This window comes from Trachypithecus francoisi, unplaced genomic scaffold (genome assembly GCF_009764315.1).
Source record: "Trachypithecus francoisi isolate TF-2019V2 unplaced genomic scaffold, Tfra_2.0 Lachesis_group19, whole genome shotgun sequence".
NCBI classification, from domain to species: Eukaryota; Metazoa; Chordata; class Mammalia; order Primates; family Cercopithecidae; genus Trachypithecus; species Trachypithecus francoisi.
In genome coordinates this window covers 1968986-1992486 of record NW_022681464.1, presented here as the reverse complement: position 1 = coordinate 1992486, position 23501 = coordinate 1968986, and the positions used below count along the sequence as shown (strand labels likewise).

Genomic DNA, 23501 nt, shown 5'->3' with positions numbered 1-23501 from the left:
CCAATATTGATAGAATTCAGAGTAGATCAAACTTCTCTATGAAAACTGGACCCAGTGTACATGTAAATAATATATATTTTAAATTTTATAAAATAGTCATGTATTTTCTTTAACAACTACAACCTTTAATTCACGTCAGCCCAGGTTCCTGGAAAACAAAATGAGGTCAGGCTTTCAAGGTAATGCCTTTAAAGTTTTAAGTTCAGGAAAACAATAATGAGAGAACAAGGAAAACGATCCAGGGAAGAAGAGAAAACAGGTAATGGTGGTACATTATCCAGCTGTGGTGGCCACAACTTCAAGACAAAGCACAGTGCTTGCTAGGTCTCCTGGGTGTCTCTTGAGAAGCCGCATGAACTGTCTCACAGTCCATGGATAGAAGGTGTGAGCAGTTGCTCTCTTGTTTCTCACTGGTTGGGTTCACCAACAGCTTACTGATTACTCTGCACCTCCCAGGCAGTCCCCTGTGAAGCCAGAGCTTCTGATGACTGTGCAGACACATAGGTATCTTTTTCTCAATCAGCATTTTATGTGATGGTGGCCTGGCCTAGGGTATGATCAGAGCTCAGGTCTTTTCAGACCTAGGAACATCTTGAGCTACTCCCAGAAACTTGGCAAGCAAAGCATATAGCTCATGATACAACTGGGTAGATGAAGTTGAGCGACTTTGAAGTGGCACATAAACTGGATCAGGACGATATACAAACCATAAAGCACATGACTACAATTTATAGATGAGGTAAACTACCATTACAAGTGAGAAAAAAAAAGAAAGTAATCCCTTGTGTATTCCTTTTCTCTACACAAGATACTCAGCGAATTTCCATTTGAAATCATGACACACACACACACATTATAAGCTTGTTGTTCAGCCTACGATCAGAGACTTGAAAGTAACTTGTTTATTTATTTTTCCTTCTTTTCTCTCAGGTTGTCTTTTATGCCTATATAATTTTAGCATAATGGCCAGAGTACTTCCAAAGTAAATTGCCAAAAATCATGTTTTAAATATGAACAAAATATCTGAGGCAGGGAATGGTTGAATCTAACAGAAAGTTATGACATTTACCATATCATTTTAAAAGATTTTGAAAGCCAAGATCCTATGGTTTTTTTCCCCTGACAAAATAATGGGGAAGATGGTAAAAATAATCGAAGTGAAGAACATGTGTTCATTAGGATATTTGGTACAATATGACTCTTACTTTGAGAGAAATCACGAAAATTGAAAAATCTTGCTAAAAGTATTATAGTATGAATTCTAAGATTTAATATTAGAGTAGAAGAGACACTAAGGATAATTTAATCCAAGCTATGTGTTCTTTCAGACATAGAGATTTGAAGCCTGAAAACTTTATCATCATTGCTTTTGCTTCTCAAATGATAAACATTGAAAATAAAAATTAATTACCTACTATAAAATAATTAAAGAATGAATATTCCAATAAAAAAACTAATGATTGGGTGTTCAATTCACAGAACTATACACAGCCAATAAAGATGATAAAATGTTCAATCTCATTAGCAAATAGAGAAATGCAAATTAAAATAAAAGTGAGTTAGCATTTTCCTTTGATTAAAGTAATAAAGATAAAAATAAATGCAGCCGGCCGGGCGCGGTGGCTCAAGCCTGTAATCCCAGCACTTTGGGAGGCCGAGACGGGCGGATCACGAGGTCAGGAGATCGAGACCATCCTGGCTAACATGGTGAAACCCCGTCTCTACTAAAAAAAAAATACAAAAAACTAGCCGGGCGACATGGCGGGCGCCTGTAGTCCCAGCTGCTTGGAGGCTGAGGCAGGAGAATGGCGTAAACCCAGGAGGCAGAGCTTGCAGTGAGCTGAGACCCGGCCACTGCACTCGGCAGAGCGAGACTCCGTCTCAAAAAAAAAAAAAAAAAAAAAAAATAAATGCAGCCATCCCATTCTGGAAAGCATATGAGAAACGTTAAGTCTCATATACTGCTTGTGGGACAGAAAATGTCTATAACCTTTTTGGAAAGCAATGTATATATATATATATATGTATTTTATACAGAAGTATATACATGTGTATGTGGATGTATATCTCTATGTGTAATTTTCTTTTCATAAAGATACGACCCAGGTTTCCAAATCCTGAGAGTTTAGCCTAGGAAGCAATCACATTTTTGCAAAGTTTTTAGCTAGAAGCATATTGTCATATTATTTTAATAGCAAATAGTGTTTTTTTAAAACCTAAATATCCAGCTATAGGAAGTTACCTAGAACATTCAGACTCAATTGTATCTTGGAATACTGTATGTCTATTTTAAATGGAATAGTGTCAAAATGTTAAATCATATGTAAATTATGGTTATATAAAACAATAAGCAAATACCCCAGTTTTAAGTAAGTATTAGTAGAAAAGGGCATATTTATTTAAAAAAGCATTCACATAAAAATATTTACAATAATATATATGCCAAAATGTTGATTGTGAGTATTGCTTACTTTGTAACAATAATATGATATGTATTTTAATTGCATATGCAAAATGAAAAATAAGTTAAAAATATTACAATTTTTGGCTTTGAAAATTTAAGATTTCCTCATGTGTCTGTTGGCTGCATAAATGTCTTCTTTTGAGAAGTGTCCGTTCATATCCTTAGCCCACTTTTTGATGGGGTTGGTTTTTTCTTATAAATTTGTTTGAGTTCTTTGTAGATTCTGGATATTAGCCCTTTGTCAGACGAGTAGATTACAAAAACTTTGCCCATTCTGTAGTTTGCCTGTTCACTCTGATGGTAGTTTCTTTTGCTGTGCAGAAGCTCTATAATTAGATCACATTTGCCAATTTTGGCTTTTGTTGCCATTGCTTTTGATGTTTTAGATATGAAGTCCCTGCCCATGCCTGTATCTTGAATGGTATTGCCTAGGTTTTCTTCTAGGGTTTTTATGGTTTTAGGTCTAACATTTAAGTCTTTAATCCATCTTGAATTAAGTTTTGTATAAGGTATAAGGAAGGGATCCAATTTCAGCCTTCTACATATGGCTAGCCAGTTTTCCCAACATGGTTTATTAAATGGGGAATCCTTTCCCCATTTCTTGTTTTCATCAGGTTTGTCAAAGATCAGATGTTTGTAGATGTGTGGTATTATTTCCGAGGGCTCTGTTCTATTCCGTTGGTCTATATCTCTGTTTTGGTACCAGTACCATGCTGTTTTGGTTACTGTAGCCTTGTAGTATAGTTTAAAGTCAGGTAGCATGATGCCTCCAACTTTGTTCTTTTGGCTTAGGATTGTCTTGGCAATGCAGGATCTTTTTTGGTGCCATATGAACTTTAAAGTAGTTTATTTTTCTAATTCTTTGAAGAAAGTCATTGGTAGCTTGATGGGGATGGCATTGAATCTGTAAACTACTTTTTTTTTTTTTTTTTTTTTTTTGAGACGAAGTCTTGCTCTGTCGCCCGGGCTGGAGTGCAGTGGCCGGATCTCAGCTCACTGCAAGCTCCCCCTCCTGGGTTTACGCCATTATCCTGCCTCAGCCTCCCGAGTAGCTGGGACTACAGGCGCCAGCCACCTCGCCCGGCTAGCTTTTTGTATTTTTTTAGTAGAGACAGGGTTTCACCGTGTTAGCCAGGGTGGTCTCAAACTCCTGACCTCGTGATCCGCCCGTCTCGGCCTCCCAAAGTGCTGGGATTACAGGCTTGAGCCACCGCGCCCGGCCGAATCTGTAAACTACTTTGGGCAATATGGCCATTTTCCTGATATTGAATCTTCCTATCCATGAACATGGAATATTCTTCCATTTGTTTGTGTCCTCTTTTATTTCGTTGAGCGGTGGTTTGTAGTTCTCCCTGAAGAGATCCTTCACATCCCTTGTAAGTTGGATTCCTAGGTATTTGATTCTCTTTGAAGCAATTGTGAATGGGAGTTCAATCATGATTTGGCTCTCTGTGTGTTATTGGTGTATAAGAATGCTTGTGATTTTTGCACATTGATTTTGTATCCTGAGACTTTGCTGAAGTTGCTTATCAGCTTAAGGAGATTTTGGGCTGAGACGATGGGGTTTTCTAAATATACAATCATGTCATCTGCAAACAGGGACAATTTGGCTTCCTCTTTTCCTAATTGAATACCCTTTATTTCTTTCTCCTGCCTGATTACCCTGGCCAGAAATTCCAAGACTATGTTGAATAGGAGTGGTGAGAGAGGGCATCTCCCTGTCTTTTGCCGGTTTTCAAAGGGAATGCTTCCAGTTTTGCCCATTCAGTCTGATACTGGATGTGGATTTGTCATGAATAGCTCTTGCTATTTTGAGATACATCCCATCAAACCTAATTTATTGAGAGTTTTTAGCGTGAAGCGCTGTTGAATTTTGTCAAAGGCCTTTTCTGCATTTATTAAGATAATCATGTGATTTTTGTCTTTGATTTTGTTTATGTACTGGATTACATTTATTGATTTGCATATGTTGAACCAGCCTTACATGAAAAAATACTTATCATCACTGGCCATCAGAGAAATGCAAATAAAAAACGCAATGAGATACCATCTCACACCAGTTATAATGGCAATCATTAAAAAGTCAGGAAACAACAGGTGCTGGAGAGGATGTGGAGAAATAGGAATACTTTTACACTGTTGGTGGGACTGTAAACTAGTTCAACCATTGTGGAAGACAATGTGGTGATTCCTCAAGGATCCAGAACTAGAAATACCATTTGACCCAGCAATCCCATTCCTGAGCATATACCCAAAGGATTATAAATCATGCTGCTGTAAAGAACATGCACACGTATGTTTATTGTGGCCCTATTCACAATAGCAAAGACTTGGAACCAACCCAAATGTCCACCAATGATAGACTGGATTGAGAAAATGTGGCACTTATACATCATGGAATGCTATGCAGCCATAAAAAAAGGATGAGTTCATGTCCTTTGTAGGGACATAGATGAAGCTGGAAACCATCATTCTCAGCAAACTATCACAAGGATAGAAAACCAAACACTGCATGTTCTCACTCATAGGTGGGAATTGAACTATGAGAACACTTGGACACAGGAAGGGGAATAGCACACACTGGGGGCTGTCATGGGGTTGGGGGAGAGGGCATGGGGGAGGCAAGGGATAGCATTAGGAGATATACCTAATGTAAATGATGAGTTAATGGGTGCATCTCACCAACATGGCACATGTATGCATATGTTACAAACCTGCACGTTGTGCACATGTACCCTAGACCTTAAAGTATAATAAAAAAAGAAAATGTAAGATTTCCTCACATTAATGCTAACTCAATACCATCTGAATGGCTTAGAAAACAGTGGTCCAGAAAACAAATGAAGAACTGTAGCCTCATGGCCAATAGAACTTGCTGGCGTTAATTGCTTAATCCTTATGAGTTATTTTGGCAAATGGAAGTTAACACATTCAGTTTAGTATTTTCAAACCAAGACTCTAACTCCCGAAATAACACAACATTTAGGACTTACCCTCTGTTTAAGGTAAAATCATTGAAAAAACGCAGAGCAGCAACTATTAGCCTTCTTACCATCAGAGACCCAAAAAAAAATACCATTAATTTCATAACTTGAAATAACAGACATTTATTCTCATAGTTCAGGAGGCCAGAAGTCTGACATCAAGGTGTTCGCAGGTTCAGCTCCCTCCGTAGGCTCTGAGGAAGAGCCCATCCCATGCCTCTCTCTTAACTCTTGGGGTTGCAGGCAGTCCCTGGTCTTCCTTGGCTTGTAGATGCATTGCTTCAATGTCTGTCTCCATCTTTTTTATCACTTTCCTCTCTGTGTTCTCTCCTCTTCCTTTTTTATTTATTTTGTTTTTTTGAGACAGGGTCTTGAATTCTTACCCAGGCTGGAGTACAGTGGCATGACCATAGTTTACTGCAGACTTGACCTTCTGGGCTCAAGTGGTCCTCCTGCCTCAGCCTACCGAGCAGCTGGGACTACAGGTGTGTTTCACCACACCCAGCTAATTTTTAAATTTTTTGTAGAGACAAGGTCTTGCTTTGTTGCCCAGGCTGCTCTCAAACTCCTGGCCTCAAGTCATTTTCCATCCACGGCCTCCCAAAGTGCTAAGATTATAGGCATAAGAGACTATATCTGGCCTCTCTCGTCTTTCAATTAGGACATTAGAGATAGATCCCACTTTAAATCCAGGATGACTTCATCTTGAGATCATCAACTAATTATAACTGTAAAGACTCTATTTCCAAATAAGGTCACATGCTGATCCTTCAGACATGCATGAATTCTGGGGGGATGCCATTCAAACAACTACAAACTCCTTTTATTATTTTTTCTCTCAAGGGCCATCACTTTGAGTTGTATCTTCTAATAAACTTTACTTATTAAAAAATAAATAATTCCATTCTACATTTTCATTCATCTAAAATATGTGTGACAATTAGAGCTTCTAATCAGCATGAGGTAACCCATCACCACTCTGGTTTATTATCATTCCAGCCAAAAGCAAAATTAGATGAATTAATTAGTTATTAGGAACAGCTCACAAGTGCCCATTTGCATCTTTATAGAGCTGTAAGAATGTGGATCCAAAATGTGTAGGCTTTATTCATATTGTTACATCTTGATTTCATGAGTTATAATAAAGCATTTAGGAATGCAAAGAGAATATGAATAGTTATATGTGTGACTATGCCTGAGATTTACTGTAAAAATATATATATGCTCTTTCTAAATCTGCACTAAAGCAATAAAAAGAGTTAAAGAACAGCATCATACACTTAAAAGTCTTTTGAATAGCTTTGGAAAATCCTTCCCTCCTTTCCTGTCCTCTGTGATTGGGCTACAGAAACACCTATTGCATTGCTAGACATTTTAGTAATATATGTCTTCAGTGCTACAAACATTAAGGAACCAGAGAGCGCTACACACTGGTAGACTGGCTGTTGTTTAGACATGTCCCCAGGATATATCTAGCAACTTGCACACTTTGTTGTAAGCAGAAGTAATTGGTTTTCCATGTAAATCTACAGCACTGTAAAATGTAAAGGATTTGACCCTATGATTTTAATGCCTGTAAGATACATGGATTTATTGATTTGGCTGTTTAAAAAATCGGCAATTTCAGAAATGCTCCATTTGTGTGTTATAAATACTCAAACATTTTCTTTTTTACAATCTTCCATTTGTTAGGTGTTTTTTGTTGTGCATGTGTTTTCTTTTAATGAGAATAATGAGACATCTGCAATAACAAAGTAATTCAGAGTTATAACAAGAATTGAAATCGCTGCTATCAGGTTTATTGTGAGAACCCATGTCAACTACATTTTAAAATGTTTTTATTTTTTGATTGCTCTTCAGGGAAGGTTGTTTGAATTGAATTTAAGAGTTTTCTTGTGTTTCATGGTCAATATATAATAAACATAATAATAAAGATGCATTGATAGTTTATGGACTGAAAAATTGAAATAATAGCATAGCAATTTTATAACAGGGTTAACATTGGGGAATTATGTTGTTTGAATAATATGCCATCTCTTAGTAGAAGATCTAAAATTTAGAAGTAGAACATAAAAATGACAGAGCTTGAGGACACTTAGCATTCAGGATAGAAACATGCAGAGATAATCAACTTTCAACAATTGAATTTTTTTACAGCTAAGAAAAGCTTTGCTAGTTATACCATATTTCCTTTACAAAAAAGGTATACTTAGAAGCATCTAGGACACACACATATACACATACTTGTTGAGATTGAACTTTATTATCCTGACACATATAGCAGAAAACACAGAATTCATTTATCCAAACCGGTTTGGTTTTATTTTATTTTATTTTATTTATTTTATTTCATTTTATTTTGGAGATGGAGTTTCACTCTTATTGCCCAGACTGGAGTGCAGTGGTGCAATCTTGGCTCACTGCAACCTGTGCCTCCTGCGTTCAAGTGATTCTCCTGCCTCAGCCTCATCAGTAGCTGGGATTACAGGCATCCACCACTACACCCGGCTAATTTTTTGTATAGTAAAGATGGGGTTTCACCATGTTGGCCAGGCTGATCTCAAACTCCCGACCTCAGGTGATCCTCTCTCCTCCGCTTGCCAAAGTGCTAGGATTACAGGTATGAGCCACCGTGCCCAGCCAAACTACTTATTTTACAGAAGAAATAACTGAGGTCTGGAGCATGATATTGCAAAGGTCCTCCACTAGTTAAGGAGATGATCCCAGGTGAATTGTGTGTGTTCCAACTTCTCATTATGTGCTCTTTTCACTATGCAAGTTGTCATCTTTAGTTCACTTTATTGTGAGTGACTAAGGCTGTTATACAACTTTGTAAAAGATAATTAACATGATAAATAATGTTTCACATTTACAGCAATAATAACAACCATATTATTACTTACTGAACTCAAACCATTCGCTATGCTAAAAACTATATATGTGTTTTCAATTTTAATCTTTATAACAGTTTTTATTTATGTATCCCCATGTTATGGATGAGGGCATAGAAGTAAACAAAGAGGCCTGTTTTTTCATGGTTGACTAGCTAATAAGTAATGAAATGAAAATTCAAACCTAATACTGCCTGAATAGAAAAACCATACTCTTACCTCTTAAAGTGTAAACAATGTGTTTCTCACCATAGGTAATGCATCTATGATTATATGAGTATTAAAAGGGACAGGAGAAAAACACAAGGATGGAAAGAGATGTCTATTGGACAATAAAAATTAGAGATTACCATATAACTAGAGGAGCTGAATAACTCTAGAACAGATTAAATGAAAGCTTTACTGGCCAACTTATTTAAATTTTAAAAACAATATATTCCTATTATCTCAGTTCAGGAACTAGATCTAAGATAACAGCTTTTCAAAAATATACATACAAAAAAGGTTTTAATTATAGACTGGCTTCTCTTCACTCCACCTCTAATGAAAGACGGACAGAGAAGAAGGGAAAGGAAGGGAAGCGGAGGGGAGAGAAGGGGAGGGAAAGGGAAGGAGAGGGGAGAGGAGGGGAGAGAAAGGGAGGGAAGAGGAGGAGAGGGAAGGGGAGGAGGGAAGAGAGGAAGGGAGGAGGAAGGGAAGAAGGGAGGAGAGAGGGAAGAAGGGAGGAGGGAGGAAGGAAGGAAGGAAGGAAGAAAGGAAGGGAGGAGGAAAAGGAGAAAGGAAGGGAGGAAGGAAGGAAGGGAAGGAAAGAAGGAAGGGAAGGAAAGAAGGAAGGGAAGGAAAGAAGGAGGGAAGGGAAGGGAATATGGGAAGGGAAGAAGGAAGGAAGGGAAGAAGGAGGGAAGGGAAGGGAAGATGGGAAGGGAAGAAGGAAGGAAGGGAAGAAGGAAGGAAGGGAAGAAGGAGGGAAAGGAAGAAGGAGGGAAGGGAAAGGAAGAAGGAGCAAGGGAAGGGAGGAAAGGAAGCAAGGAAAAAAGAAGGGAGGGAAGGAAAGAAAACAACATTGAAAGATCTTTTGATATCACCTATCAGAGTTGGGGTCCCCCAAAATTGCTTGGTGGTGATCATTGTTGGTATAACTCTGGAAGATAACTCCTCTTTCTAGTAGGGTTTGTTTGTTTGTTTATTTATTTATTTATTTGGAAGACAGAATCTCACTGTGTCACCCAGGGTTGAGTGCAGTGGCACTATCTTGGCTCACTGCAACCTCTGCATCCTAGGTACTAGTGATTCTCCCACCTCAGCCTCCTGAGTAGCTGGGATTACAGATGTGCACCACCATGCCCGGCTAATTTTTGTATTTCTGTAGAGACAGAGTTTCACCATGTTGGCCAGGCTGGTTGGGAACTCCCGACCTCAAGTGATTTGTCTGTCTTGGCCTCCCAAAGTGCTGGGATTACAGGCGTGAGCCACTGCTCCCAGCCACATTTCTAAGCAAGAGAACAATTTAACTCTTTTTGAGACTGAATTTTGGATATTACTGATTTCTACGGTTGATCCACAGTCAAAAATAATAGAATCATCAATTATAACCTCCCTACCTGCCTATTATTCAAGTCTGATGTAGTCATCATTAACAGATATTTCTTCCTTGCCTGCATAGTGCTTTACATTTGTTGCTGATGTCTCTCTTGGGTTCTAGCATAGGGCATGTGGGCCTTGGAAGGTGCCCAGCAAGAGATAGAACAGAGCCCAGATTCTTTACCCAAGGATAGTCCAAGTTTTAGTTAAAACACCAAAGTACCCTAGTTTAATTTCTCTGAGCCTTATTATCCTTATCTCTAAAATGGTACCAATCATGTATTCTGCTTCTCTGAAAAGCCAAAATGTTTGCTTCTGCTTTATATCATGCACTTACTTGGGTTTAAAAAAAGGATCACAAGTTTAATTTTCTTGATAAAGGTTTGATACAAAAGGTACTGAATTTAGAATCTAAAGTCTTGGATAAACATGTTGTATAGGAGAAATTTTATTTGTTTTTATCCCAGTAGGATAAAACTAGTGCAATCTATCCATAAGTGATACTATGGCAAATCAGATTCAGGGCAATCTAAGGAGGAACTTGTCCACAAAGCAAAACTTGAAAGTGAGTTACCTCCATTGGTGAATTTCTCATCCAACAAAAATATTCCTGCTTTACTTACAGGGACACTTTGTTAGATATTCAGCATTATATGAGCCATTGACTAGACATTACTTAAGATTTTCTTTAATAATGGGATTCTATGTACATATTTTAATTTTTTTTAATACTTAACCTAGCTTTTTTAGGTGTTTGTAGTTAGGTTCCACAGCCTAGCAAAGTTGAAGATGTTTTAAAGATAAAATTTAATACTTCAAAGACATTTGGCAGGATTTTCAGAGTGACCTAGGGCACTAATCTCTACAGGATGCTAAAACTTCACTGCAGATGTAATAGAAAGGAAGATATGAAGAACTCCCCTACTGTATATGGTTGGAAGGGTTACTCTGATGATAGTTTGGCCTGGCCAGGTGAGATCCCTTTGGGGAAATACTTACAATACACTAGATGGCCTCTAAACTGCTTTCTTTTTTATTATTATAATTGGAGTTCTAGAATATATATGCAAAAAGTACAGATATGTTGCATAGGTATACATGTGCCATGGTGGTTTGCTGCATCCCTCAACCCGTCATCTACATTAGGTATTTCTCCTAAAGCTATCCCTCCCCTATACCCCCACCCCTTGACAGGCCCTGGTGTGTTATGTTCCCCTCCCAGTGTCAATGTGTTCTCATTGTTCAACTCCCACTTATTAATGAGAAAATGTGGTGTTTGGTTCTCTCTTTCTGTGTTAGTTTGCTGAAAATGATGGTTTTCAGCTTTATCCATGTCTCTGCAAAGGACATGAACCCCTCCTTTTGTACGGCTGCATAGTATTCCATGGTGTATGTGTGCCACATTTTCTTTATCCTGTCTATCATTGATGGACATTTGCATTCATTCCAAATCTTGGTTTTTGTGAATAGAGCTGCAATAAATATGCATGTGCGTGTGTCTTTATAGTACAATGATTTATAATCCTTTGGGTATGTGCCCGGTAATGGGATTGCTGGGTCAAATGGTATTTCTGACTCTAGATCCTTGAGGAATCGTCACACTGTCTTCCACAATAGTTGAACTAGTTTACACTCCCACCAGCAGTGTAAAAGTGTTCCTGTTCTCCACATCCTCTCCAGCATCTGTTGTTTCCTGACTTTTTAATGATCACCATTCTAACTGGCATGAGATGGTATCTCATTGTGGTTTTGATTAGCATTTCTCTAATGACCAGTGATGATGAGCTTTTTTTTCATATATTTGTTGGCAGCATAAATGTCTTCTTTTGTAGTAGTATTGTCTGTTCATATCCATCACCCACTTTTGGATGGGGTTGTTTTTTTCTTGTAAATTTGTTTAAGTTCCTTGTGGATTCTAGATACTAGCCCTTTATCAGATGGATAGATTAAAAAAAAATCTCCCATTCTGTAGGTTCCCTGTTCACTCTAATAGTACTTTATTTTGCTGTGCAGAAGCTCTTTGGTTTAATTAGATCCCATTTGTCAATTTTGGCTTTTGTCACCTTTGCTTTTGCTGTTTTATTCATGATTTCTTTGCCCATGCCTATGTCCTAGGCATTCTTCTAGGGTTTTTGTGGTTTTAGGTCTTACATTTAAGTCTTTAATCCATCTTGAGTTAATTTTCATATAAGGTGTGAGGAAGGGGTCTGGTTTCAGTTTTCTGCATATGGTTAGCCAGTTTTCCCAACATCATTTATTAAATAGGGAATCCTTTCCCCATTGCTTGTTTTTCTCTAGTTTGTGAAGGATCAGATGATTGTAGATGTGTGGTGTTATTTTTGAAGGCTCTGTTCTGTTCCTTTGGTCTATATATCTGTTTTGGTACCAGTACCATGCTGTTTTGTTTACTGTAGCTTTGTAATATAGATTGAAGTCAGGTGGCCTCCAGCTTCATTCTTTCTGCTTAGGATTATCTTGGCTATGCAGGCTCTTTTTTGGATCCATATGAAATTTGAAGTAGTTTTTTTTTTTTTTTTTTTTTTTTCTAATTCTGTGAAGAAAGTCAATGGTAGCTTGATGGGAATAGCACTGAATCTATAAATTACTTTTGAGAGTATGGCTATTTTCATGGTATTGATTCTTCCTATCCATGATCATGGAATGTTTTTCCATTTGCTTGTGTTCTTTCTTATTTCCTTGAGCAGTGGTTTGCAGTTCTCCTTGAAAACGTCCTTCACATCCCTTGTAAGTTGTATTCCTAGATATTTTATTATCTTTGTAGCAATTGTGAATGGGAGTTCACTCATGATTAGGCTCTCTGTCTATTATTGGTGTAAAGGAATGATTGTGATTTTTGCACATTGATTTTGTATCCTGAGACTGCTGAAGTTGCTCAACAGCTTAAGGAAATTTTGAGACGATGGGGTTTTCTAAATATACAATTATGCCATCTGCAAACAGAGACCGTTCGACTTCCTCTCTTCCTATGTGAATACCCTCTATTTCTTTCTCTTGCCCGATTGCCCTGGCCAGAATTTCCAGTACTATGTTGAATAGGGGTGGTGAGAGAGGGTATCTTTGTCTTGGGCTGACTTTCAAAGGGAATGCTTCCAGCTTTTGCCCATGCAGTATATTAGCTGTACATCTGTCATAAGTAGCTCTTATTATCTTGAGATACATTCCATCAATACCTAGTTTATTCAGAGATTTTAGCATGAAGGGGTGTTAGATTTTTATCAAAGGTCTTTTCTGCATCTACTGAGATAATCATGTGGTTTTTGTTATTGGTTCTGTTTATGTGATGGATTACATTTATTGATTTGCATATGTTGAGCCAGCCTTGCATCCCAGGGATGAAGCCAGCTTGATCATGGTGGATAAGCTTTTTGATATGCTGCTGGATTTGGTTTTCCAGTATTTTATTGAGGATTTTCACATCAATGTTCATCAGGGATATTGGCTTGAAACTTGCTTTTTTTGTTGTTGTGTCTTTGCCAGGTTTTGGTATAAGGATGATGCTGGCCTCATAAAATGAGTTACGGAGGAGTCCCTTTTTTTCTGTTGTTTGGAATAGTTTCAGAAGGAATGGTGCCAGCTCATCATTTTACCTGTGGTAGAATTTGGCAATAAATCCGTCTGGTCCTGGGCATTTTTTGGTTTGTAGGCTATTAATGACTCAATTTCAGAACTTGCTATTGGTCTATTCAGGGATTCGACTTCTTCCAAGTTTAGTCTTGCAGCGTGTGTGTGTGTGTGGGGGGTGTATGTCCAGAAATTTATCCATTTCTTCTAGGTTTTCTAGTTTATTTGTGTAGAGGTGTTTATAGTATTATCTGATGGTAGTTTGCATTTCTTTTTTATTATTATTATTATTATACTTTAAGTTCTAGGGTACATGTGCATAACGTGCAGGTTTGTTACATATGTATACTTGTGCCATGTTGGTGTGCTGCACCCATCAACTCATCAGCAACCATCAATTCGTCATTTATATCAGGTATAACTCCCAATGCAATCCCTCCCCGCCCCCCTCCCCATGATAGGCCCCGGTAGTTTGTATTTTATGGGATCAGTGGTGATCTCCCCTGTATCATTTTTCTATTGTCTAATTGATTCTTCTGTTTTTCCTTCTTTATTATTCTGGCTAGTGGTCTATTTTGTTAGTCTTTTCAAAAAACCACCCCCTGGATTCATTGATTTTTTGAAGGGTTTTTCATGTCTCCATTTCCTTTAGTTCTGCTCTGATCTTAATTATTTCTTCTGCTAACTTTTGAATTTGTTTACTCTTGTTTCTCTAGTTCTTTTCATTGTGATATCAGGGTGTAGATTTTAGATCTTTCCTCCTTTCTCCTGTGGGCATTTAGTGCTATAAATTTCCCTCTAAACACTGCTTTAGCTGTGTCCCAGAGATTGTAGTACGTTGTGTCTTTGTTCTCATTGGCTTCAAAGAACTTATTTATGCCTTAATTTCTTTATCCAGTAGTCATTCAGGAGCAGGTTGTTCAGTTTCCATGTAGTTGTGTGGTTTTGCGTGACTTTCTAATCCTGAGTTCTAATTTGATTGCACTGTGGTTTAAGAGACTGTTTGTTATGATTTTCATTCCTTTGCATTTGCTGAGGAGTTTTTTTTTACCTCCAATTATGTGGTCAGTTTTAGAAGAAGTGCAATGTGGTGCTGAGAATAATGTATATTTTTTGATTTGGGGTGGGAGAGTTCTGTAGATTTCTATTAGGTCCTCTTGGTCCAGAGCAGAGTTCAAGTCCTGAGTATCCTTGTTAATTTTCTGACTCATTCATCTGTCTAATATTGACAGTGTGGTGTTAAAGTCTACCATGATTGTTGAGTGGGAGTTGAAGTTTCTTTGTAGGTCTCTAAGAACTTGCTTTATGAATCTGTGTGCTCCTGTATTGGGTAAATATACATTTAGGATAGTTAGCTCTTCTTGTTTCATTGATCCCTTTACCATTATGTAATGCCCTTCTTTGTTTTGTTTTGTTTTTGATCGTTGAGGAGAGCAACCCCAAGATACATAATGGTCAGATTCACCAAGATTGAAATTAAAGAAAAAATGTTAAGGGCAGCCAGAGAGAATGGTCACATTATCCACAAAGGGACGCCCACCAGACTAACAGCAGATCTCTCTGCAGAAACACTACAAGCCAGAAAATAGTGGGGGCCAATATTCAACATTCTTTTTTTTTTTTTTTTTTTTTTTTTTTTTGAGACGGAGTCTCGCTCTGTCGCCCAGGCTGGAGTGCAGTGGCCGGATCTCAGCTCACTGCAAGCTCCTCCGCCTCCCGGATTCACACCATTCTCCTGCCTCAGCCTCTGGAGTAGCTGGGACTACAGGCACCCGCCACCGCGCCCGGCTAGTTTTTTGTATTTTTTTTAGTAGAGACAAGGTTTCACCGTGTTAGCCAGGATGGTCTCGATCTCCTGACCTCGTGATCCGCCCGTCTCGGCCTCCCAAAGTGCTGGGATTACAGGCTTGAGCCACCGCGCCCGGCCTCAACATTCTTAAGGAAAAGAATTTGCAACCCAGAATTTCATATCCAACCAAACTAAGTTTATAAGCAAAGGAGAAATAAAATCCTTTACAGAAAGCAAATGCTGAGAGCTTTTGTCACCACTGGGCCTGTCTTAGTGCTCCTGAAGGAAGCACTAAAAATGGAAAGAAAAACTGGTGTCAGCCACTGCAAAAACATAACAAATTGTAAAGACCATCGGCATCATGAAGAAACAGCATCAACTAATGGGCAAAATAATCACCAGCATTATGTAATCATAATGACAGGATCAAATTCACACATAACATTATTAACCTTAATGTAAACAGGTTAAATGCCCCAGTTAAAAGACAGACTGGCAAATTGGAGAAAGAGTTAAGACCCATCGGTTTGCTGTATTCAGGAGACCCATCTCACTAGCAAAGACACACATAGAGTCAAAATAAAGGGATGGAGGAATATTTACCATGAAAATGGAAAGAAAAGAAAAGAAAAGAAAAGAAAAGAAAGAAAGAAAGAAAGAAAGAAAGAAAGAAAGAAAGAAAGAAAGAAAGAGAAAGTTGCAATCCTTGTCTCTGATAAAACAAACTTTAGACCAACAAAAATCTAAACTGCTTTCTAATGATAACTTCAAGTTGTTAGCAGACTTTGTTTTACTTAAAACAGGTTTATCAGTCAGGTTTCTACCAGAGAAAGAAAGAGCCAGCAGGAAATACATACTAAGAAAAGTATTGCAAGGAATTGGTTTAAGTAGTTTTGATGGCTGGCCAGGCAATTCCAAAATCCACTGGGCAGGCCATTAAGGGGCAGGCTGGAGCTCTCAAGCTAAGTCCACAGCCATGGCAGGGCAGAATTTCTGCCTCAGGGCAGCCTCAGTTCTGCACTTAAGGCCTTTTATCTGATTGAATCTGGGCCATCCAAATAGACTATGGCAATATCTCTTACTTAAAGTCAACTGAATATGGACTTTAGTCCCATCTACAAAATACCTTCACAGCAATACCTCAATTGGTGTTGGATTGAATAACTGGATGCTGTAGCCTAGCTAAGTTGATACATAAAACTGACCGTCACAAAACGTATTTCAAATCAATCACTGGAGACAGTATTGACATGATTGCTTATTCATTTTAAAGAAAAGTGAAGTTAAACTTCTACATAGCATGAGTACATTTTTGATGGATTAGAACTTTATTTTAAACAAGAGCATTATGAAAGTCATAAGCTGTTATGAGTAGGTAACCATTTCTTCTCAAGGTTCTCTCCCTATTAATTTTTTAATTTCCCAGAAAATCTCTGTAATCCCTCTGCCTCAGTAATCAACAACAGTGCCTATGAAATGATGAAAAACATGAACAAAATTAGATCAATACCATGTTAACAAATCAAAGTGAGCATGAACCTACTTAAGGAATGACAAAGGCCTTATGTTTGAAGCATCTCTTTGCCATCTTGTTGATGTGGTTGAAATGCTGTGTATTAACTTAATATTTTCTCTATGTTTAGTGTTGTTGTACCCAATCAGCTTTAGTAGATTTTTCAAGTGTTGTTTTGTGTGTGCATCTTCTCTGCTTCAGGTACTATTGTGGGTTCTATGAATATAAAATTAAAACCTGAATAATATTAATAACAAAACAAGAACATATTCAATGACAGTCTCAATATATGTCTTCATGGAGCTCCCAGCCTATTTTATAAAATTAGAAGCTTCTTTAGAGACAGAAATTTGTGTTATAAATATCATTATGTAGGTGAACTTATCAAATGGTCTAATAGTACTATTTATTAAAGGCAACTGTTCATTCCTTGCAATAACTAATCCTTTCTAACCATCATTTAAAATACCATCTTCTATTAATAGTAAGTTTGAATTCCCCTTACTACTAAGTGCTCATCTTCCTATGCAAAAAAATTTCAAATATGTAATTTTGTACAAGAGCATAATTTCTTTTATTATGCATTTTTTTCTTGGAATATTTCAAATGAATGGGGGATAATGGTTACATTTTTATCTTTATCAGGGTTGCTTAATTCCTTGAGGTTTAAGGACTTGATCATTTAGTCTGAGTCTCAAAAATGTCATATGATCTTTTCACAAATATCATTTGTTTTACAATAATTTATTATGTTAATAAGCTACTTTGAGCTTTTGGTAAAAGGTAAGTCACTTACATCAAAAATTTTCATGTATCAGATGAATGATCCATGTGGCCTCTCTAGTTTACCTGTGTTCTCTGTGCTTTTTAAAATAAGCCCTAATGTGATCATTGTGCACAATATTATGCCAAAATTATCATAGAGATTGATTTTCTATATCTCTTGCGTGGAAGCTAATGCAAAACAAAATATTCTTGAAAGATGGTTTTAAGAGACCAAAGCCCTAATATTTTCTTCTGAAGTGCATTGGCTTTGGATTCTTGATTTTTGGCCTAAAGAAAACATAATCACAGACCATGAGTGAATGATGGAGACATAAATTTTTTGATTGACTGTTCTTGATTTATAGACATGGCTCTTCCAAAGAGTAAGGAAAAGTGATCCATGCAATTTTTGATTATTTCTTCATTATTTATACTTTATATTCTGCATCTGCCCCAGGCACTTTACATGGACATATTTTTATAAAATGGAAAAACTCATAAGAATTATAAAAATTAATTTGATTTCTTGCTATGATATTTCTACCCTTTTAGTCAAAATAATCATTACCACAATAGTCACAAACAATGTAAAACATGTCCACTATTGTTACAATTTTGCTGAAGCTTTTTGGAACCCAGGCAGGAATACTTGATGCGTAGTAACTTTCTCCCCTACTGTGGAAAATTCTTTCGTAGGACTGGAGAAAGGAAGTCAATACAGTTTCCAGGTGTCAGCCATGACAGTCAATGGCACTGGACCACCTTCCAACTGGTATACTGCGGAGACCCCAGAGAATGATCTAGATGGTAAGACTTTTTCCCAGTTACTATCACTCTGATTATCTTCTTGTTACCTCAGCTTCAAAAAGTGTCTTAAAAAAGGAATGAACTCTAACTTTGGTGACATTCATTCTTATTATATGTTCATATTCTAAACACAACAGGGAAACATTAGTGAATACATAGTCTTCAACAATGCCACGTAAATAATGCTAGCCCATGAAAGACGTAGCATTGATTATGCAATAATCATGGTCCTCATAACAAGTTATTTGTTTTCAAGATCATCTGAAATAAGGTATTTTCTTCTTATTTTATTTTGAATAATTGGCCTTAACCATTTCGTTCACAAGAATTAGTGTAATGTATCATAGTAATCATGAACTATAACTATATAATATAGCTCCTCTTGCTTTTTATAAAGCTTTTGAAAAACATCTATATGTAGTTTTTTACTTGCTTATGATATTATATTACCTTTTCTTGATATAAAAGACAACCTAATTTACTTGTTTAGCTGATAGTTGTCCTGAAACATTCATCAGTGGGATATTAGGATTCCTGTAAGATTAATATATTAATAAATTAAATATAAGCAAAATCCTGAAAATCAGCAAACAAGAAATTGCTCTGGAAATAAAAATATCATGACTAAATTTTTAAAATAAAATTTAAGAGGAATGGGTAATGAAGTGACAGAATAAAACATTAAATAATAAAACAAATATATAGAATTAGAGTTAGAAATTTAAAAGGTAAGAATTCATAAAAATTAGAGGTCCTTGGAAAAGAAGTGAGATATGATAAGTATTCCGAAAGCTAGGTAATCAAAACTAGTGTCAACTAAAGGTAGATATAAAGATAAACTCATATGTATTAAAAATGTGACAGTACAAGATAATTACCTATTATAGCTAACATTGAAATTCTCTTATTCCTTAGCTGATACATCTGAAATTATTCCAGTAAAAATTGATAGCAAAAACTCTATATTCCCTTATTTTCCCTTCCATTTTTAATCTCTTTCCATGTCTTCCTCACTTTCATTCTTTTCCTAGTTCTTTTATTACTCTTTCTCATGTCTCCCTTCCTCTTTCTTGAACTCCTCCATCTCATTCTTTCTCCTTCATCTTTCTCTTTTTCTCTTTTTGAATTCCTCGCCCTCATTCATCATTTTTCTATAGCCACAGATTTGGTTTTACTAAATAATTATGGTAGCATTAAACAATCAATAGATGATATTTCCATAATAATATTAATCTCTGCCATGTGACTGTATATTAATTCAATGAATATGTATAGAAATCTTACTACGCATCAGGCACTGTGCTGAGCTTTGATAAATAATGAATAAGAAACACTCAGTTCTTTTCTCAGGGAGCTTAGAGTATAGCAAAGATAGACAGTTTAGGTGAAGTATAGGAAGTTGCCATTGTTATAGTTAAAACCTGATTGGGTACTTGAAAACTATAGTTCAACTTAGGATGGATGGATGGATGGATGGACTGGTAGGCAAACAGACAGACTTGCATTTATATTGAGAACTGAAGGATGAATAAGAATTAGGTATGCAAAAAATACATTGGCAATTGAGGGGAAGGAATAGAGAGTAAGGTAAATGTGGTTTTTAAAGTCAAGACAATGATGCTGTTTGGGGCCTGAAAAAGGCCATCAGGAATGAAACACAGAGATGGCATATGATGAAGTTTGTAAGATAAGCAGGTTCTAAATATGAAAAGACAAAGTTAAGAATGTTAAACATTGTCTAAGGATGTCATTAAGGCAATAACTTTGTTTTAGGCAAGTCATCAAAGGTTGATTAAAAAAATAGTGACTTAATTAGAATTGCATTTTGTAGAGATTACTCTGGCTGAAGCATGCACACACAAAAAAAGTATTCTAAGTAGGCAAACACAGGCAATGACTTTAAGACAACCCTAGAGGTAATATAGGAATTTACAAAAAAGTAACTTGGGGCTTAGAGATATTATGTAACTTGTCTTAGGTTATATAATTGAAAAGTTTGGGCCACGAAAAGTCACATTTCACAGAGTTCATACCCGTCGCTGATAGCTTAGAAAATTTTCATTCATGTATTTATTCAGCATACATCTCTTATTAAAGAGCTATATATGCCAGACATTACTTTAGGTACTAGAGATTAAACAATAAATAAAGTCCCTACACCCAAGGAGTATAAGTTTTATTCAGATGGAGGTAGACAGTGATAGGTGCTCTGAAGAAAAAGCAGCATGGTAGAGGGGATAGCAAGGATTAGAAAGTACTGATTTATATAAGGAGCTGAGAAAATCTCTCTGTTTAGATAAAATATGAACCCAGACTTTAAGGAAGTGAAGGGGAAGCCATGTGAATAGGTCACGCAAGAGCCCTCCAGGTAGAAGAAAAAGCAAGAACAGTCATCCTGAATAGAGCCTAATTGGTGATTGGCATCCTTCTTGCCATATGTATCTCAAAGTCATGAGGTTATAATTTGTCTTATGTAAAAAATAAAAGGGTGGCCATAATAAACTATGTAAATAGTTACTTTTTTCTATTTTAACTTATTTACCTGGTAATTAATTTTTAAATTTTATAGATTTATATTTTATCCTTTCATCTACCCTTATGAAGTATGCATTATTAGCCTTACATTATTGATGAGTCACTTAAGCTATGAAAATTTAACTAACTTAATCAAGTAATCAGCTAGCAACTGTGGAGCTCAAAACTAGGTTTTGAGGCCAAGGCAGGCAGATCACTTGAGGTCAGGAGTTCGAGACCAGCCTGGCCAACATGGTGAAACCCCGTCTCTACTAAAAATACAAAAATTAGCTGGGTGTGGTGGTGCACACCTGTAATCCCTGCTACTTGGGAGGCTAAGGTAGGAGAATTGCTTCAACCTGGGAGGTGGAGGTAGCAGTGAGCCGAGATTGTGCACTGCACTCTGGCCTGGGAGACAGAGCCAGCAAGACTCCATCTCACAAAAAAAAAAAAAAAAAATTAGGTTTCGTACATTGAGGTCCAGTGTAGGGGATCAAAGAAAAGCCTCCACTAATCCCATAGAAATGACTTGATGACCATAAACACAGTGATTCAAGGCAAAAAAAAAAAAAAAAAAAAAAAAAAAAAACAGTTCTAAGAAGTGAGATCATATCATTTACCCAAACCGAAGGGGTTGTATCTTTTACTGGAAGGAGAGAGAATAAATGAAGCAGAGGTGCTAAGGTCTTACAAAATATCCAGAATGAAACGGACTCTCTACTTGACTTATGTGCTCTTTTTCCTGACTCTGAATGAGTCACAACTTAAGTAGAACCAAAATAAAAAATCACCACTTATTGGAAGACACAAAATTTTCATTTAACTCCGTGTTTTTCATATCAGTGCAGTCTAACTATAATCAAGTTTATGCATCTATTTCAATCAAGAGTCTCTATGCCATGCTCATGAGAGTTTTAATAAATGTTTTTAATTGGATTTGTTTGAACTTTTCTACATGCAGAATTCCTTCATTTTCTTTGGGTATGGATGTAGTTATTATGAAATATAATTTAAGAATCTACAGTGTGCTGAATCATGGGGAGTACAAACATGAAAACATCAAGAACAGCTCTATTGAGACCCAGACAGATAATGGCTGCACTGATTAGAAAAGATTTCATAAAAACACGTAGAACTTGAACTAGAAACTTCAGGGAAAGGGGGTTCTGTCAACTAGGATTGTAGGGAAGTGTGTGTAGGACAGCATAGAAGACATTTGAGATTGTTCACATATAGACATAATGAAAACTAAAAGCCATTTCAGAGCACTTAACTGTAAATGTGTGGGAAATGTGTTTCACTTGCTGTAACAAACTGTTGGTACCAAAGGCCTTCTCAGTTTATTGATCCATGATCACTTTCAACTGTGACACTTCCTAAAAGTGATTTTGGTTTCCTTTCTTTCCTTCTGGTTTTCTTCTTTTGATTGCACTGTTTATATATTAAAAAGTGTAACCCTTGATAGAAATTAATATTTGAAGGAATGAACAAGATCAGTAGTGGTCACTAGTAGCTACAAAAGAAAATTGAGCCTACTAGTTTGCTCTGTTTTAAAAAAGATTTCCTTAAATATTCATCTCATTTTAATGTATTTGTGTAAATGTTTAAATCATAAAATAAGATACAAATGATTTGCACCAAAAGTTTCTTAGGTGATGCTGGAAAGCTTTGAGTTCTAAATTTTGAGTCCTAATGCTCTGTAATCAGAAATTTCCATATAGAATTGCTTTGATCTCCCAAAAATTAAGGATAAGGAGAAAAAGCAATCATTTTAAACCACATAAAATGGGAGGCATTCTTTGCTATAGCTGAAGAGATCTGTGTTGGATGGTAACTGCATCATTAGGCCTCTCTGGATGCATTATGTTGTATAACTTACCCCCCACCCCCACCCCCACTTCAGAGCCTGGTGGTGATCCCCAAGAGAATCATCTACACATTACTCCATAACTCTGAGCCCTGCGAGTCAGCTAAACAGAAACAGTGCTATTTGCAGATTGTTAAAGGAAACCCCTGCCTCCTGTGACTTCTGTAGTTCCTCTTGCCTTCTCAACTTGGCTTAAGTAGTGTGAAGATAACTGTAACTCAGAGAAATACCCCAATTCCTCATGGATTGTCCTTTTAATTAGATGTTTTGTTAAAGTAATTATAAAACCAAACCACATTGTTCAGGTTTCCCTGGAAAGCACATTGCTATTATTGACAACTGGGAAGTTTTAAAATATTGATTTTGTGCCTCAAAATTTCAGCTTAAAAAAAAAACCAAAACCAAGATCATTAGAATTCCCCAGGGTTTTCATGTAAATGTCTTGCATAAAGAAATGAGAGAATGTGTGATAGAATTCAACAAAATATCCTTCAAGAAACTGAGCTTGGAAATCTGTTTATGCTATTTTTTTTTTTTTTGGAGTGAACAGGTGGAAATTGCTATACACTATAAATAATCATGTAATTTAAAATTGAATCTCTACCCTGAAGTGGAGGAGCTTAACTATCAAAAGTCAGCAGTGCAGACTTAAGAAAGTGCAATGGTGATGCAGCAAAAAAATGTGAACCTAGGAGCTGGCCCTAATTTCTTGCCCCCAGGAAATAGGTAATTAGCCTTATTAAC

At 36.7% G+C, this 23501-nt stretch overlaps 1 protein-coding gene across 1 annotated transcript in view; it reads left to right on the top strand.

Annotated features, from left to right (window-relative positions):
- Positions 1–23501, top strand: part of LOC117064230 (netrin receptor DCC-like) — a 201512-nt gene that overhangs the window by 102660 nt on the left and 75351 nt on the right. The window contains exon 5 of the mRNA XM_033178496.1: positions 18266–18376. Coding sequence (XP_033034387.1) covers positions 18266–18376 — 111 coding nt within the window. The remainder of the gene's footprint in view (positions 1–18265; positions 18377–23501) is intronic.